The sequence below is a fragment of the Lutjanus erythropterus genome, chromosome 19 (genome assembly GCF_056507025.1).
Source record: "Lutjanus erythropterus isolate fLutEry1 chromosome 19, fLutEry1.hap2, whole genome shotgun sequence".
NCBI lineage: Eukaryota > Metazoa > Chordata > Actinopteri > Lutjaniformes > Lutjanidae > Lutjanus > Lutjanus erythropterus.
The window spans coordinates 5,406,124-5,422,814 of NC_139335.1; the positions used below are offsets into that span (position 1 = coordinate 5,406,124).

The 16,691-nt window shown below is 38.8% G+C and overlaps 1 protein-coding gene across 1 annotated transcript; it reads right to left on the minus strand.

Moving 5' to 3' along the window:
- Positions 1-274: 274 nt before the first annotated feature.
- On the minus strand, positions 275-15,881 carry elac2 (elaC ribonuclease Z 2). The gene is made up of 24 exons (XM_084744631.1): positions 15,381-15,881; positions 14,023-14,073; positions 13,856-13,926; positions 13,428-13,492; positions 13,256-13,313; positions 13,100-13,168; positions 12,904-13,017; positions 12,062-12,117; positions 11,908-11,966; positions 11,484-11,556; positions 11,281-11,393; positions 11,088-11,186; positions 10,859-10,997; positions 9,209-9,294; positions 8,798-8,919; positions 7,614-7,710; positions 6,866-7,004; positions 6,599-6,637; positions 6,411-6,520; positions 5,630-5,729; positions 5,416-5,536; positions 4,864-4,942; positions 2,506-2,650; positions 275-605 (listed from the first exon to the last, which is right to left on the minus strand). The coding sequence occupies exons 1-24, from the start codon at positions 15,740-15,742 to the stop codon at positions 366-368; spliced, it is 2,607 nt and encodes an 868-aa protein (XP_084600757.1). The 5' UTR covers positions 15,743-15,881; the 3' UTR covers positions 275-365.
- Between the last annotated feature and the right edge of the window lie 810 nt (positions 15,882-16,691).

The window sequence follows — 16,691 nt, forward strand, 5'->3', positions numbered from 1 at the left end:
CTTGTTTTCCTGATATAACAAAGCATGTTTGTTTGGTACAGACCCCAACAAATGTCACATCGTTATGACATTAATCAGCAAAGCGTTTTTGACGAATAGGATGGACAAACTGAAGACACATCGCCACGGCTGTTGGCGGCGCAGCATCAAAACAGACTGGACATGATCGTATAAAACTACATACTGTGTGGGATTGCTTTATTCCATTTAATGAAAAACAAAAACTAGATTCGTAGCTTATCATTGTAACTATACATCTGTTTTCTTTAATTAAACCACACAACCCAAATAAAAATCTCATTCTCTTAAATAAAATAACTCAGGATGCTCCCAGTTAAAGTCTTTTTCTCTGATCTCGTGTTCGTTCAGCTGGTTTTCAGTCTCTTCATCTCTACGTTGTGTGTCGCCGCCTCCTCCTGGTCTCTTTTGGCGGCTCGGCTCGTGTCCGTCGTCCTCGGCTCGCTGTTCACCTCAGGGCCGCCCCATCTCGTGTGTCTCAGCTCCCTCCTCTCTCTCCTCTCCTCCATCTCGCCGATCTCCTCGGCGAAAAGGGTTTTAAGTGCGGGAATGAGCCTGGGGAGGATTTTAAAGTCTCCAAAGCGAATCTGAAGCACAGAGGAAATGGAGAAAAGTGACTGTAGCAGGTCTGAAATTATAACTCCTGAAGGAGAGAAGTTCATAAGTACTGCGGCAGAGGACACAATCCTATCTTACAACTGACTTCTTCTCAGCAAAATCTTCATGAACTTGCAGTCCTGGGCTCCACTTCCATGTCTCATATTAACAACAGCACAGAAACCTGTCTACCTCTCAGTCATTAATCTCTTGTCAGAACTTCTTTTCACTCAAGGCTTGAAACTTTTCTGTTTGCCCAATATAAATATAATTTTATGTCCTTGCGTTTGTTCGTTTATCTAGTTTTAATGCCCTTTTATGTCACATGTAAAGCACTTTGAAAGGCCTTGTTGTTGAAAAGGTGTTGCACAAATTAACTTACCTCGTCTAAGAATTTATTTTTCAGCTTAAGTGACTCAGAAGCCACTCTTTCACCGAATGACCATGGTCCCTCAGACTAACACTATCAGTGTTTAGAGCAAGTAAATAATTGGATGTAATTAAATTTTCCTCAATAAGAAGGAGACATCTGTAGTACATTTACTGCAGTAAATCATAAAATGACCATGACATGTCACCAGAGATTAATTAAACATGCTCAGTTAAAGTATTCTCTGAGATCAGCGCCGCAGCCGTGGTGTCATCCTTTGAAATTTCTATTCCGGCCTCTAACTTGTGTTATTGTTTTCCCGTTTCCTGTTAATTCGAGTTCAAATTAATTCTGAATGGTCACTGAATGACCAAGTGTCTGTTTATGAGTTATAAGAAATCTTTTTCATAACCTTTTAGAAGGAATAGATGTTTATAACGGTTAAATTGAGCAAACTGTTAATGGAGTCTGGCAGGGAGTCACTGAACTCAAACTCCAGAGCGTGTATTTTCAGAGCAGTGGGCTTTTGTTTTCAGGATAAGAGTCTTAACTTTATGTCGAGAGACACCTGACAGAGTCATAAAAAGCTGATCATCTTATAGCGGAGGACTCATCATCGCTTGTTATAGTCAAATATCAATGTTGCGCTCGTCCTGTGCTCCTGCAGCCTGCCTGAGCTTCCTTGAGTCTGGGGAGGAGGGGGCAGGAGGAAATAACTCGCTTCAACCACAGACTGCATTTTAAATATTTTATATACCCTCTATGGTTCCCCCTTGCTATTTGGACTGGAGTACTCACTATTGGGCATTCAACTGTAACATAACGCTCCTTTAACTGAATGAATAAGGGTTTTTTTTTTTTTTTTTACATTTTAGTTTTTGCTTATCGTTTTTGTGATTCTTACATTCTCCTATTGTAAAAATGTGTAGCCTATACACTGAATTTTGAAATTCTTTTGAAAGAAGTTTAATATTTTATCAACAAACTTATGCATCCTCGCCTATGTCTATGACTCAGCACCTTTTCCTACTGAAGGCTATGGATGTCAAATACACAATTCAATAGTTGTAGCTCCAGACAGTTTTTTTTTCCCCCTGAAATTTTCGGCAAAATGGATATTTTGATAGTAAAGACTGCAGACCCGTAGTTTAAGGAATATAAAACCCAAAGAACCACGTGTGGATATTTAAATTAACTACCATCCAGTGAGAATGTTTCTGGATTTAGATCAGGAAAGAAAATGTTAAAGAACAAGAATCTCACTTTTTGATATCAGCATTTGTTGCTGATACTTTTTCGTCTCGTACCATAGACACATTATGTTCTCTATTAAAGCCGTACATATGTCTGTTCACTCACCGTGGTGTTGAACAACGGAAATGATGCATTCAGGTGCCATCATATTGACAGGAAAAAGATTTCCCCACTGAGAAGATTGCTGTTTTTTTTCCAAATGTCAAAATACATCCAATCAGCAGTGATTAAGAAATCCCGTGTGACATGTCTGGAGGGATACTTACTCTCATGTGGTCGAATGATATCCCCACCCTGTCAGTGAAGTCCTCGCTGAAAAGAGGGATCTTGGCGTAACGCTGGCTGAAGTGGTTCAACATGATGAACTCGGCGTTCATCCTCATGCCGATACCGATGGCCTGGGAAGTCGTGCTGTCAGAAGACACGAAGCAGAAAGTCAGAGATTTACGTTCTGCTTCTTTCAGAGGGAAACGTTCAGCGGGAGTATTGTTTTCTCTGGGGGACATAAAAGATGCTTTTGTGAAGACAGACGCTCACTCTGACGCCATAAAAAGCCGCAAAAATCGATGTCAATATCTGAGGAGAGTGAAGAAATTTAGCAGCACAGTCAAAAATAACTGCAGCCTCAAACAGCCAATAAAGTGCACTTCTTTTGGTGGGTGATAGAAATTTAACTGCTGCTGTTTCTTTTTTTTCAGCCATTTTATTCATTTGCATAAATAACATTAACATCTTCAACTCTGAAACAAAACTGTCTTTCTGGACAGACTGTCATTGGACTGAAGAACAGAATATAAAAATCTTTAATGTTCAATATGTAACTTGACCTTCCACAATAAACACGGACAGCATTTCATGTCATGTCTGAGCTTAAATCTCATTGACCGCTTCTAGAGCTACAACAATTAATCGTATCAATCAATTTTCAAATTAATTGCCAACTGTTTTGATAATCGATTTATCTTTGAATAATTTTTTAAGGGAAAAAAAAAAGTCAAAGTTATCTGATTTTTGCCTCTTGAATGTGAATATTTTGCGGTTTCTGAGGACGTCATATTGGATTTTGTTATACACCAATCAACATTTTTCACATTTTTCTGGCGTTTTATAAACCAAACACCTGATCAGTTGATCAAGAAAATGATCAACAGTTTGATCAGTAACAATAGTTCCAGGAAAAACTTGAAAAATAGTTTAGTTAGTTTTTATTTCTCAACTGACAAAATTGTCTAAATTCTCTTCTTTAATGTGAATTTTTCCTGGTTTCTTTACTCCTCTACGACAGTAAGGACGTCACCTTGGACTCTGTAAAATGGTGAAAAATGTTGTCCAGTGTCTCTCAAACAACCAATCAATTAATGTTGAAAATAATCAACAGATTAATTTACAGTGAAAATAATCATTGATTGCAGCCCCAATTATTTTGCAGAGGTAAGGAAACTGATGGAACGAAGAACTTCTTGAATATTTTCTAAGTTATCTGAGGGACTCTGTAGCGCCTCATGGAGCTTAAAGGCTCAAACTGGCTGAGGACAGGATGGGAACCATCTATCCTTTCTGTAAAAAGTTGGGTCAAGTGCTTTTGGGGTTGCCAATTACTTTCCTTGCCACTGAGAGAACCCTGGAAAGTTTATTCTTAAGTCTACAGTTCAGGGACCGTACTAGGAAGGAAGATGAAAAGTTAAGAGACAGCACAAATGCTGCACAATTAATCAAAATCGCAATATGGCTTTCTGCATTTTAAAATCACAGGAGGTGCAATATTTGGTGAAAGCACCATTTCATAGGAAACTAAAGCTAAAACTGTGCCCCTCTCTCCTACACACACCCCATCTGGTTGTAGGCTTCCAAACGTTTGCAACATTTAAGGTCTTCAGTTACGTATGGCAAAAAAAAAGGTAGTTCAGTAAGTCGGGACAAGAAATAGAAGGCAAAATTATAGAAATTGTCAGGTTGCGTTCCAAGATGAAGGAGTCCATCTTTATCACTTACTGTTAACCTTAATTTCTCAAAATATCACATCCTTTCCTGTTGACCAAATCTTCCTCTGTGAGCTTTTGCAGCTTCCAGATCTCAAAAATGGCTGCGCATCTGGGTTTCTAACTAAACCCTGATGTTGGCATAAACACTATTGGAATTGCATAAATTGGGTCTGACTGGAAAGCTGAGACTGTGAATATAATGAGCCCTATTGTATTCATGTGTGATAGTAGCCATTTCATAGACCACGTTTTGAAACTTGACCTCTCTGCATAAAATAAACTATTGCGACCTCAAGAAACTTCACAACCACAAACTAGAGACCTGAGGCGTTCAGATGGATGGCTCTCATATGTATACTGACAGTAAAGAGAGTTTTATGAGCAATTTCCAGAACAGAAGTGCTCACCATCCAATTGCCAAAAAAATGCAATTCTTACAGAAAATCTGCAAACGTCAGAAAGTTTTTAGATCCCAAAACACTGCACTATTTTTTCTGTGGTGTTCATCAAGGTCTTGTTGTCTCGATGTGGTACTTTCTGTCCACTTTTCAAAAATGGTCAAAAATGGTTATATTTTGCACCAAATCTGTGTAATAAATGGTTAGAAGTTAAAACTAGTTTATGATGGTTAATTTTACTCACCTGTGTCTTTTCTCTATGGCTTCCTCCTCCAGCCCGTCCTCCAGCGTGGCCTCGTGAATTAGTAAGGTTGTATTCTTTCCTGAAGAAAACAACAAAAAAAAGCAGAATCAGAGGCCTGAAGCACAGACGAGCACTTACAGCCTCTTCCTGTCCCACAGGAAATCAATCAGGTAGTCTGCGTAATCAAGGATCGGCACGCCCTGTTTGTCTGGTGAGCTGAGCCATCTATAATGAACAGTCATGGGATATACTCGCTGTCTCTGGGAGGCTTTGCTTGGACAGAAGCCAGTCAAGCAATTTAAGAAGAGTCAATGAAGTGGGATCCCTCAGGAACCATTAGAAGAGGCTGCCAGCCACGAGAGTGATCGAAGGCATTAAGAAATATCGGATAAATTATTCAGAAAGAGCCGTGTAGTCCAGCTACACTTAGATGACCTTATGTGAATCTCTGTAATGTTAAAAGCGCACGCTCAATTTGCTATTACCTACAGTGTGTGTGTCTACATACACTTCAGCGAGATGTGGACTTTAATCATTCGGAGTGCTACTAACCGATGTGTACGAAGGCGTCGCAGGGCATCGTGTCCCCAGAAAAGGCCAGTTTCCAGCCAGACTGGTGAGTGAAGCTGCAGGCGAAGGCGTTCTTACAGTGACGCACAACGCATGTCTGGAACTAAAACACACACGCGCGCACAAACAAATTGATGAGTAACTTTAAATAACTGTGAAGCCTTTAATGGTAACTGATGTTAAAACAGCTGCACACCTTCTGCAGATCGTTCGTTTTCAGCAGCGCTTGGATGAAAGTCTTCGTCCTCTGCGTCGGCGCCTCTGCATCATCATACAGAAATCTGTTGGGAATGAAGCTGAAACACAAAACAGATGATGTTAAAAGGACAACGGGGAGTTTTTAACTAGTTATGAAACGATCTCAATTTAATACTGATGCCTTTATATGAGATTCATAAGCAAACAAGACCATTTGTGACATTTGCTTTCCTTTTCCTTTACAGATGCTGTTTAAATAATTTTAGTAATTAAATAGTTTAGTGTTCATGTTGGGCCCATTCATACATTTTAACATACAGTAAAAAATAACATTTTTTTTCTTTAAACAGAGAAAAAAATTGACCTTTATATGTTAGATTTACATATTTTCAAATCGAGCACACACACATCCATAGTCTGGCATTTATGCAGCAAAAAGTCACAAAAATTGGCAGGTGGGTTGCAAATTCCACCCACTACTCAGGCAAAAAAAAAGGACACTTATTGACCTCAAGGTGGCGCTGTAGCAATCAAGTTGGCGTTTTTGCTGTTATCTCAAAAACAGCCTGGTGTGGACGCAAAATTCTTTTATTTTAATCATTCAGTTCATCTGCTTCTTTGCTCAATTTGGCTCAAACTTTTGCTTTAAAAAAGTCAAATTTTAGGACTTTTTCCTCAATTTCCTCCAGATATAAAGTTCTGCGATTTTCACAACCTGTTCGGGACTCTGTTAAAACTGCTTGCAGATCTTGTATTTAGAAGTTTTTGTGTGCACATACTTGATATGGTTGAGGATCTCCTCACAGTAATCGTGATACTGGCCGAGCCAGTTCATGATCTGGGCCGGACCCACCAGGTAGACGGGGCTGAACGCCTTCCCCAACGCTGCCTAAAAGACATAAACTTTAAGATCAGTTTTTTTATCTCATGAATAATTATTTATTTTCAAATATTTTCTTTTACGTACCAGTGCTCTTTGCCTCTGATACAGCAACATGAGCAGCCCCTAAAATCAAATCATGAATATTAGGACAGAGGTTTGAAGCAGCTCACTTTATAAAGAGATGATCTGGTATTTCCGTTACTTAAGTCAAGTATGGCTCTCTCCAAACTAACCAGACTCCATTAGCGAAATACACCAACTATAGACAAGTACCTCAAACAAACCCGCTTCAAATAATCCAAACTATCCCTTTAAACCACCACACGGTTATCATGTTTATCTGATGCTTACTGTGTGGTGGTCGGCATGCATGTGTGAGATGAAGACGGTTGAAATCTTGGACAGAGCGTCATCCACGCCGTCCCCGTAGTGCCTGCAGAGCTGACCGAAGGTTCCCTCTCCACAGTCCAACAGTATCGACTGACACGGGCTACAAACAGCAGGACATGAGAGGAAATACACTCAGTTTCCAGTTTATTAGGTTCACCTGATTAAACTGAATGCAGTGTAACACAACAGTCCTGCAATAAGTCTGCATAATAATTGTGTTCTCAGTTTGTTAAAAATTTGTAGTAGTAGGTAGTAGTAGGACTGATATTATGTTTACTGTTGCAATGAATTTGATCTTTTGAAATAAAAACACTTAATAGCAAAAAAAAAAAAAAAGTAGATCTCCACGCTCTGAAACACTGAGGGTGTGTCTGCTCAGCTGTCTCAAGTGTCAAACAACACTACAACCTGAAAGATGGACGTTTCGTCTAGCAGTTTAATTGGACTTGTTCTGACATGTTTGAGTCACCAGAGCCAGAGGACGGTCACCTATCAGATCGTTTCCCTCAGTCTGCAACAGGATGGTTTATTTTGTGCAAAATGTTCTACTGTGAGCGCACACCAAGGAGACTGAAAAATGAAACTATTAAATGGAAAAATAGTCGATGTCAAGTGATGATAAATCCAAGAACGACCAATAAACTGCAGGATAAGCACCGGCACTTCTACAATCTATCTTTAGGTTTGTGTGGAAACTTTAGTTTCATACCTGATATTAACTAAAGTGCCGCTGACATTTCTGATCTTCATTGGAAGAGCTGATCCTGTTCCCAAGAAAACCACCTCTGGGTATTTTTCTCCTCGTCCTGCAGGTAAAGACATATTTATACAAACACTAAGATAATGCAAACAATTTTATTTATAATGGATAATAAGTTTGGATTAAGTGAAGTGGGCTATTTATCCAGTCAGTGTATTAGCTACAGTAGATGGCGATGAACACACCCAAACTTTGGAAAAGCAGCAGGAGCAGACTTGCCAACCTTGAGACTTAAAAAATAGGGGGGATTTCAAAACCAAAGTAGGGAAAATTTGAGTTTTGCAGATGCTTTGTTTTCATTCTGTTGAATTTTTGTTACAATGCAAAACCATGTAATGTTACGTAAAATTTGCCCCTGTGGCCCTGTCCCCTCAAGAAAACTGATGCAGCAGATTTTACAAATGCATGTCCCTTTCTGTGAGCTTTTCATAAGAAATAGGACATCTTCATTCCAGAATGTCTGAAATTTTGAGTATTTCTCGCTGCAGTTACTGTGCATTTTCCTGTCCATCTCTGACTCACTGAGAGGAACGAGGTGCAAACACGGATATACAGATTCAGAAAAAGTTCTCATTCAAACAATCATTTTCCAGGTGGAAACGGTAGACTTTCTGAGCCATAGGGCTCATACACAACGTATGGTGTCAGAAACAAGTTTTTTAAGGTAAAAAAAACAGAAAAGTTTGTCATAAATTGAGAGAAACATAATGATCAAGGCAGCAGTAGACCAGCAACTCCTGCGTTCTGTGAAATCAGTGCTTTTGCCAAAGGAGTATGGTTGATTTTGAAGAACGCGATATATAAAATGTCAGTATTCTGTCAGAAAATGCTCTCTGATGGCAAGATAATGTGATGAAAAAAATTCAAAATATAGAGCATATTTAAAATGATGTTTTTTAGTTGGCTAAAATTTCTGTTGTTGCTTACTCTGTCCACAGCAGTACATCGCTCAGCTTTTGTGCTGGTACTCCTCTCTGCTTCTCCAAACTGGGGGCATGTTGACAGCAATCGACTGTTTGGACAAGAACCTCATACAACACCACTTCAAATAATCTGAACTATCCCTTTAAACACCACTGAAGAACCATCCACTTAAAAGTGAGAAACATTTTGTTCTGTTCCGAGTCTCTCACCAGAAAGCTCTGCAGTGTCAGTGGAGCAAATCTTCCTGCACTCATCCACTTCTTCCAGAAAGTTTGGGACCTCAGAAGCCTCTTTCACAAACTCCTCAGCGTTGCAGGAGGGGATGGCATCTCTAACGAATGAAGCACAGAGTCAAGAAGACACACACCACTGCCTGCAAAAACACTGGCGGGGAAAACAGGGATTCTTTTCGCATCTGACCTTGATGCGCCTCTACAGCGCTTGACAGAAACGGCGAAGAAAAAAAACACTGACACTTGTAAGACGAGGTTAAAAAAGAAGAAAGAGGAAGAGAGCGGCCGAGTGCAATGGTCCATTCCAGATTGTTTTCTGTGACAAGGCAGCGCTCGAAGCTGCAGAGTAATGTCGGCTAAATTGGGGGGATTGAAGGACAAACTAACCTTTGCCACTCCATTACGGGTCTGAGCTGGAACTTGAGGAGACACTCGGCTCTGACGTTGGGGGTGTGCAGGGCGGCCTGAGGCTCCTGGGGAATAACACACACACAAAAAAAAAATGCTTTTGATGTTTTCCTCCAACTGTTCTGCATGTAACACACTTCATCTACCACTTTGTGTTTGAGGCAAAGTAGGAATCTAGTTAGTGAGAGTCACTGCAGTCAAAACTAAAAAACAAAAACTCCAACATGTTAAAGCTACAACAAGGAACTTTTCTCTTGTGTTAATTCCAGGGCCCTCTGTGGGCAAAAGTGGGAGTGTTTCCAATATTATAACCACAAAACGTAATGTCAAAATCTTTTTAACTGGCTTACACACTACTCACTGTAACTTTGCCTGATAAAATGTAAACAGGCTTGTTTCATCTGATTTCACAGAGAATCCAGCCTGATGGCAGAAATTAAGAAGAACTCTGAGTTGTTTATGTACGTTACTCTAGTTTCATAACCAATTAAAAAAACTCCTTGTTGTAGCTTTAACTAAGTTGAGAGAAAGTATTATATAATATTATGTGCAAAATGACTGAGGAAATAAAAATATGCACACCAGAAATGTGAAATAAATGACCACCATGACAGAAGTTTAAACCTACTACAGCTGCATCTAACAGTTAGTTTCATTATCCATAAATTTAATGATTATTTTCCAAAGAATGGCATCATAAGGTCCGGGGTCGTGTGTACAGATATGTTGTTTTGTCAAACCAACAGTTTAAAACCCAAAGACATGACGCTGATAGACAGAGAGGAAAGCAGTAAATCTAAATATTTGAGAGAACCACTAAGTATTTAGTAGGGATGTAACAAAATGCTGAATATCGCAATTTTTGCAATAGAAAAATGTCTGCCAACAATATATATTGTGTTGTTACAGGCTTATTTTGTAAAAGGACTGCTACTGCATTATTTGCTGCTACTGCATTATTTGGCAGTTGTACCAGAGACAACTTATGCCTCTTTTTTTGCACATGCTTAGGTCATGGTGGCCCACGAGTTAAAAAGGAAAAAAACATTTTATATAAACAAAAAATGCTGTACACTTTAGATTTATTACTTAATAAAGGCCATTATTACAATTACAATATCATATCATGGACTTTTTATTGTCATATGGCAATGTGCGTTTTTGGTACCACTACATGCCTGATATGTAGTATTTTTATGTATGTTTTCCCATTTTAATCAACCTCAGTGTCCATTTAATTATAGATTTCCAAGTTAACAAAGTGCACCTAAATGCAACATGGAGTCCCTGTTCCTGTGTGTGTCAAACTTGGACACTCGACATACTCACGATGCCTGATGCTGCATTTTAATGGAGGTAATATTCAGATGCTGGTATTGATATCGGAAAACCCCTAATTTAGTTTAGAACAGTATGAACCGGAGAAAAACTGTAAATAAAAATATCAGCAAAATTGGAACTATCCCTAAATCTGTAGCACATAAAGAAGGAGAAGAACACACTATAAAGACAGACGGTTCACCTTATGGAAATTGGGGAAATAAAATGCGATGTGTGTGTAGAGTTAGTCCGGTGAGAGCAGACCCCTCAGTGCTGAATGAGAGGATCACATCTCACCGTCAGCATTACCTTTGTTTTGTAAGCTTGGAGTTCTGGAAAGATCTGCGGGTGAATCATGTTCAGCTGGGCTTGAATCTTGTGACTTCTGACATTGTGGACCGTACACACGTGTTCGTTGAGGATCAGGTGTTCTGTGGCGGACGGAAACCTACAGAAACGCAGAGAGAGCTCTCAGCCTCAGCGTGTTTAAACTGAATGTTAAAAAAAGCAGGATTTTCTCAGGAGTCTGGCTTCAGACCTCTCCATCCACTTCTTGTATTGATCGGTTTTCAGAACAGACTCTGGAGTCATGTGGACCACCAGCACGGCAGGATCCTCTGTCCCCCCTGACTGGTACCTACAGGGGACGACAGACTGAACTTCAGTACATTATCTTACTTATTTTCAGTTTAGATCAGATCAAGAAACGTCACAGATAATCAACCCGTTACCTTCTCAGCTGCTGATTGGTGCAAACGGCTTCAACGAACTCCTCAGATGGACACTCGACAATAATGAAGACAGGTCCTGGATCAGTGGGAGTACAAACCTGCTCAGGTCGGATCTACAACAGAAATGACATCAGAAAACACAGTTCAGAGCTGCCGCATAATAAGGCATGTTATTATCAGTGAACAGCAGTTTTACACGGCACCTCTCTTCCTTCGTATGTGACACTTTTCCCATCCTTCAAAGCTGCTATGAGTGGACCGATCGCTGCTGTGCCTCTGTGGGGGAAAAAAAAGGTTCATAGTAGTTTTATTTTCTGGATTATTACAAAAAACATGCTGGTTCCAGCCTCTACAATGTAAGATTTTGTTGATTTTTTTCTGTTTTACATCATTGCAAATTTTATATTTTGGAGTTTAAGGCTGTTGCTCAGGCACAACTAGCAACCTGAATCCATCACAAACAATTTATTACTTCATCAAAACAAAAAAAAACTAACATCACAATGGCGGTAAGGTGGATTTAGGTTCTAACGTCCAGCCCTACTCTGTATTAAAAGCATGTTTTCTTCACTAAAAGAATAAAAGCTGCCACATGTTCTGTTCAGTTTGTACTAAAAATCCACTTACACAGGCAAACCGAGCTCCTTGGCTTGAGGAACTAAGAAGTTTCCTTTCTTGGGGTGAAGCTGTAAAAGTGAAAAGCAGAGAAGAAGAGTGTCAGATTAAAAAACTCCTTCATCTGTACATCATATATGATCATAACATATTTAAAGTTTCCTACCTCACATATAAAGGAAACCACCAAAGAGGGATCTCTGGTAGCTTTTCGTCTTTCACCTGTAAAATAACAGAAATAAAACTGAAATGCTGGTTGCACTTTATTTTACAGTACATGAATAAGATGTAAAGAGCTGGACTTTGTCTCAATTTAGACAAAAACTAGAAACAATATGTTCTTTATTAGACAGTATTAGAGCCTTTATACTTTATTAGAGGGTAATCAGGGACACGTTACAACAAAACTGTACTGAAAACTGAAGACTGAGTTGAACCAACAAAGATTAAGTTAATATGAGATTAGTTCTAATCAGAGTTGAGGAAAACTACATTTAAAATTAGTCAAATTAAGAAGAGCTTTGTTGCACAATTAATAACTAATCTGTTTATTTAAGGGCAGTTTGCTTAAAAACAGAAAAAAATCAAGTGCTGTTAAGACTTAGTAAATATAAAAGAGGGGGGAAACTTGACTTCCAGCTGCTCTGTATTCAACAAAAACTAAATGTTTACTAGCATGCCAAAATTTAAACAAAATGTTTACATTAGGTAGCTAGCTAAAAGGTTAACAAAACACTCAACTGTTTAATAGCTAACTAAAAAGTCAGTTAGCCTCATAATGGATCGACAGAGAAGCTCATTGGAGGTTACACTTTTGGTGCAAAGGAATCAAATTTAATCTGAGTTTAGAGTACAAACTAAGATGAGATTTAAAGAGAGGTTTAAATTAATCTTTCTTAATTAGTTGTGTGCAACATCATTTAAAGTAGCTCCTTCATTTCCACTGTTCACTGACTTGTGGGACAACAGTGTCCATCAGAAACACACTCAAAAATTAACTGGATTCACCTGGACTGTCGCTGTAGCTGTTGGCGTGGATGTCGTCTGTCGTCCCGGGAGAGGGAGGACCTTGAGGGGGGCTGCTCCCGGGGGAGGAGTTTCTGTTGTCACCCCTCAGCTGGGCTGAAAAGCGAAGACAGAAAAGAGTCAGTGAGTTTCCAAAAGCAGGAAATACTCTTAAAAAAAAAAAAATATTTGAACTCACCAAATATTGGCACTTGATAAACTGTCATTGTCTGGTCAGTGTACGCCTTTTCAGTGTACGGTCGCACCGCTGGAAGTGATGATACATTAAAAATCACACAAGCAAAAAAAATAATGGAGTTATTCTGTATAATCCAGTTCAATAAACTCAACATACACAACTTGATGTCTTCCAGTGGTCCAGAAAATGACTTGATGGCGTTCAGATAATCTTCCTGTGATGAAGAAGGCGGAGAAGACGAGACACAGCAGATGTAAAAATTAATCAATGCTATGTTAAAAATCCAGCTGCAGACACGTTGACGCTGTATTACGATGGAGGTTCTCACCAGCTGTGGAGGTCCAGAGAGAACGCACTCTGGAACACCGGTGTCCTTCAAGGTTAATATCATCCCTGCAGAGGAAACAACCGGTGAAGGATACATCTTCAATTTCTAAAAACTATTCACATTTTTTTCCAAAGGAGGTTCTTTTATGTCTGATTTTATTCAAAAATCTAGATATATAATATTTAAAAAAGAACTCATCTCTGCAAATAGTCAGAGGGGAAATCACTTTCCCTGAATGTCCAGCAGAGGGCAGGCTGACTGAGCTGCCTTCTCTATTAGGCAACCTCTCTCAAACAATAAATTCACTGTCAAGGTGGTTTGAGTCAGACATGTCTTCTGATGTCACTGTCCAGACGTGACGCCAGCGTCCAGATGTAGAAATAAAACTTGCATAAAAACAGAAGAACAACTGAACAGATGTTACTGACCTGATAAACCTCCCACGTTCTGCCAGCTCAGTCTGGTCAAGAAGATGTTGTCCAGCTGAGTCGCTTTCAGTCTGTCAGAGGAAAACACAAGAATATTAAATCTCTCTGTCTTTATCCATCGACTGACTCAGATGATATTAAAATATGTGAAGTTCAGAGCAGCTTACTTGTGTTCCTGCATGAGTCTCTGTGTTCCTTCGCCACAGTTGAACAGATATCTGCAGGAGAGGAGGAGGAAAGGTGTGTGATGGTAAACAGCTGTGTGACCTCGTAACATTTTACTGCTGGATAATCAGGGTCGGGAGGGTTACTTTAAAAATGATTCCGATACAATTACTAATTACCTGCTAGAAAAACACAATCAAAGTAATTATGCACATTTAAATGTACTTTAAGTATGATATTTACACACAAACCTCAAAGTAAATAGACATAAATTATTACAGTCTAAGGCTTGTGTTTTTGCCCACTCTTTAAGAAACCACATATTATTATTTTGCTAATGTTTTAATAACGGTGCTGTCAGGTTTTATTTAAAGCCAGTACTAATACTGTAGTACTAAGTACTGCGCAGTATTCAGCCAACAACACTTTCTACCAGGGATGCACAATAAATATCGAGGCTGATAAATTAGCAGCCAATATTGGCCTATCATAGATCTATCAGTCTATATCATATCTGCGTATATAAGCTGATAAATGTCGGCTATATTAACATCTGACTTGACTGATTCTGTCAAAGCATTTAATTTAGGTGGCCATGAAAAGCTAAAGAACTTTATTGAAGATCATGATACTTTAGTAAAAAATAAGTAAAGGGGTATTTTAAGAGTCTGAATTGTTTTTTGTTTATGTTGTCAAGCTGTCTCAGCTTTTCTTACCCTACAGGCTGTATGAACATCACAACTACGATGCATAAAAGTAAAATTATGGGTTATTTTTTATCAGTATTGGCCACAAGAAGCGGGTAATTATAGGTTATGGGTATTTGATGAAAAAAACCATACTGTACACCCCTGCCTACTTTTTAACCACAACATAACAGAAGAGCCAGGGGAACACTGCATTATTACATCACATAAAAATAATTACAGATGAGCTTAAATCAAAAGTTTTTGTTCGAAAGATAGAAATTTTACATATTTTACACCTTTTTTTGTGAATTTACTTTAATGAAGGATTTTTTTCCCCAAAATTATCAATAGATTTATTCTGGAAAAATATCTGTCTTGTTTTTTAGGGTGTTTAAAGAAACCAAACACAACATTTTCTCATAATTAAACAAAGTCTTTGACAAACCTGCAAAGGTCTTGCCAGAATTTCTTGGTGTGAGAACAATGCCAAAACAGGTGTGACACTGTTTCTGGATATTCATGACATAAAGAACAGTTCATGTTTATGTTTATGGTTGTCAGGGATTTTATATCACAGATTTTTATGTAAAGGTGGGTGAAAGACATGAGCCCTGGTTTCAAAATAAAAGCCCTGGCTGCTGTTACTCTGGACATATTTGTGTTTAAATTACCTGTTGAACTCGGAGAAGACATACAGTGACGCAGCATTGTCTCTGCTCCCAGCACCGACCACCTGCACGTACACCGTGGACGGTCCGTGAAGGTCCACCCGTTTGCTCCGGTTCTCTTTGGTCTTCACCCGCCGCAGAGGTTCCTTCTGCTTGACTTTCTTCAGACCCAGAGGCTGACCCGTCCCCGGGTTGTTATTCGAGGCCATCGTTCGTAAAAACTGGAAAACAGTCCGGTGGAAACGAAAATCCCAGCGTGCGAAAGCCGGTGGAGGAGAACCAGAGAGAGCTCTGCTTTTAACCAGCTGCAACGTGAAGGACCTGAGCTGCAGATGGACCGTATTCATAATAAATACGTGAACCATTAATTAAAAATAACCATCTAAAAACGCCCAACTGAAGCTTGTTCCGACATTTCCACACACTTATTTAAAGAATTAATTACCTAAGAGTATCTGAGTGCACATTCAGCAGGACTTTAGAGGTTGGTGGACACATGTGACCCTTCTTCCGGCATTTAATGATGACGTTTACGAGTCTTATCGCTCATTGGTGCGGAGGATTATTTACCAGATCTGTGGACCAATCACGGCGGTGTCTTGAGAGGAGGAGGCGGAGATAGAGAGGGGTTTAACATGAACTACTACAGAACAAAACATCTTAATATTACATATATTCGGCTCTAAATAGTAATTTAATCATCAAATATTGCATCAAATCATTAATAAATAAATAATTTTATCGAATAGTATTAAATTAGAAGCAACGTGATCATAAAAACCTAATAATACATGGCCGTGCTATGATACAGATTAAAGTGCCAAGTCATTATGCTTCTGTGCCAACATTAAATAAATTAATAAATAAAACAAAAAGAGTAATGAATAGGAAGAATAGGATTTGGTGGTATTTAGGGCTGAACTTGCAGACTGCAAACACCACATCTATGACAGCTGCAAAACTGAGGTTCTAAGGTACTGAAAACATGATTTTTACTGTCAGGTAATTACACGCTTATAAATATTATATGCCATTACTGAAATATTTTGCCAATAAATCACCATAAATCTTACACACTAGACCTTTAACAGTAAAAATTTAATTTAATAAAACAAAACTTTCCACTCTTAAAGCCTTTATCATCACAATAAATTGTTATAAATGCAGTTGCAACTTCCTTTTCTTTCCTTTACTTCTACAACATATAGTCACATTGTTTATTTTACCAGCTGTTCATATTAACTTTGCAGGTTTTGCTATTTATTATTTAATGCTCATCAAATTCTAGTGTAACAAACACCTCATCTCACTGAG

Bases quoted from the DNA above. Each gene is read 5' to 3' on its own strand.
- elac2 (XM_084744631.1), bottom strand. From the start codon at position 15,742: ATGGTTCACGTATTTATTATGAATACGGTCCATCTGCAGCTCAGGTCC. The intron at 8,920-9,208 runs GTTAGTTTGTCC...TTCATTCGTTAG, and splicing joins CCCGTAATGGAGTGGCAAAG to AGATGCCATCCCCTCCTGCA. The intron at 7,711-8,797 runs GTGAGAGACTCG...CTTTACCTGCAG, and splicing joins TGACACTGCAGAGCTTTCTG to GACGAGGAGAAAAATACCCA.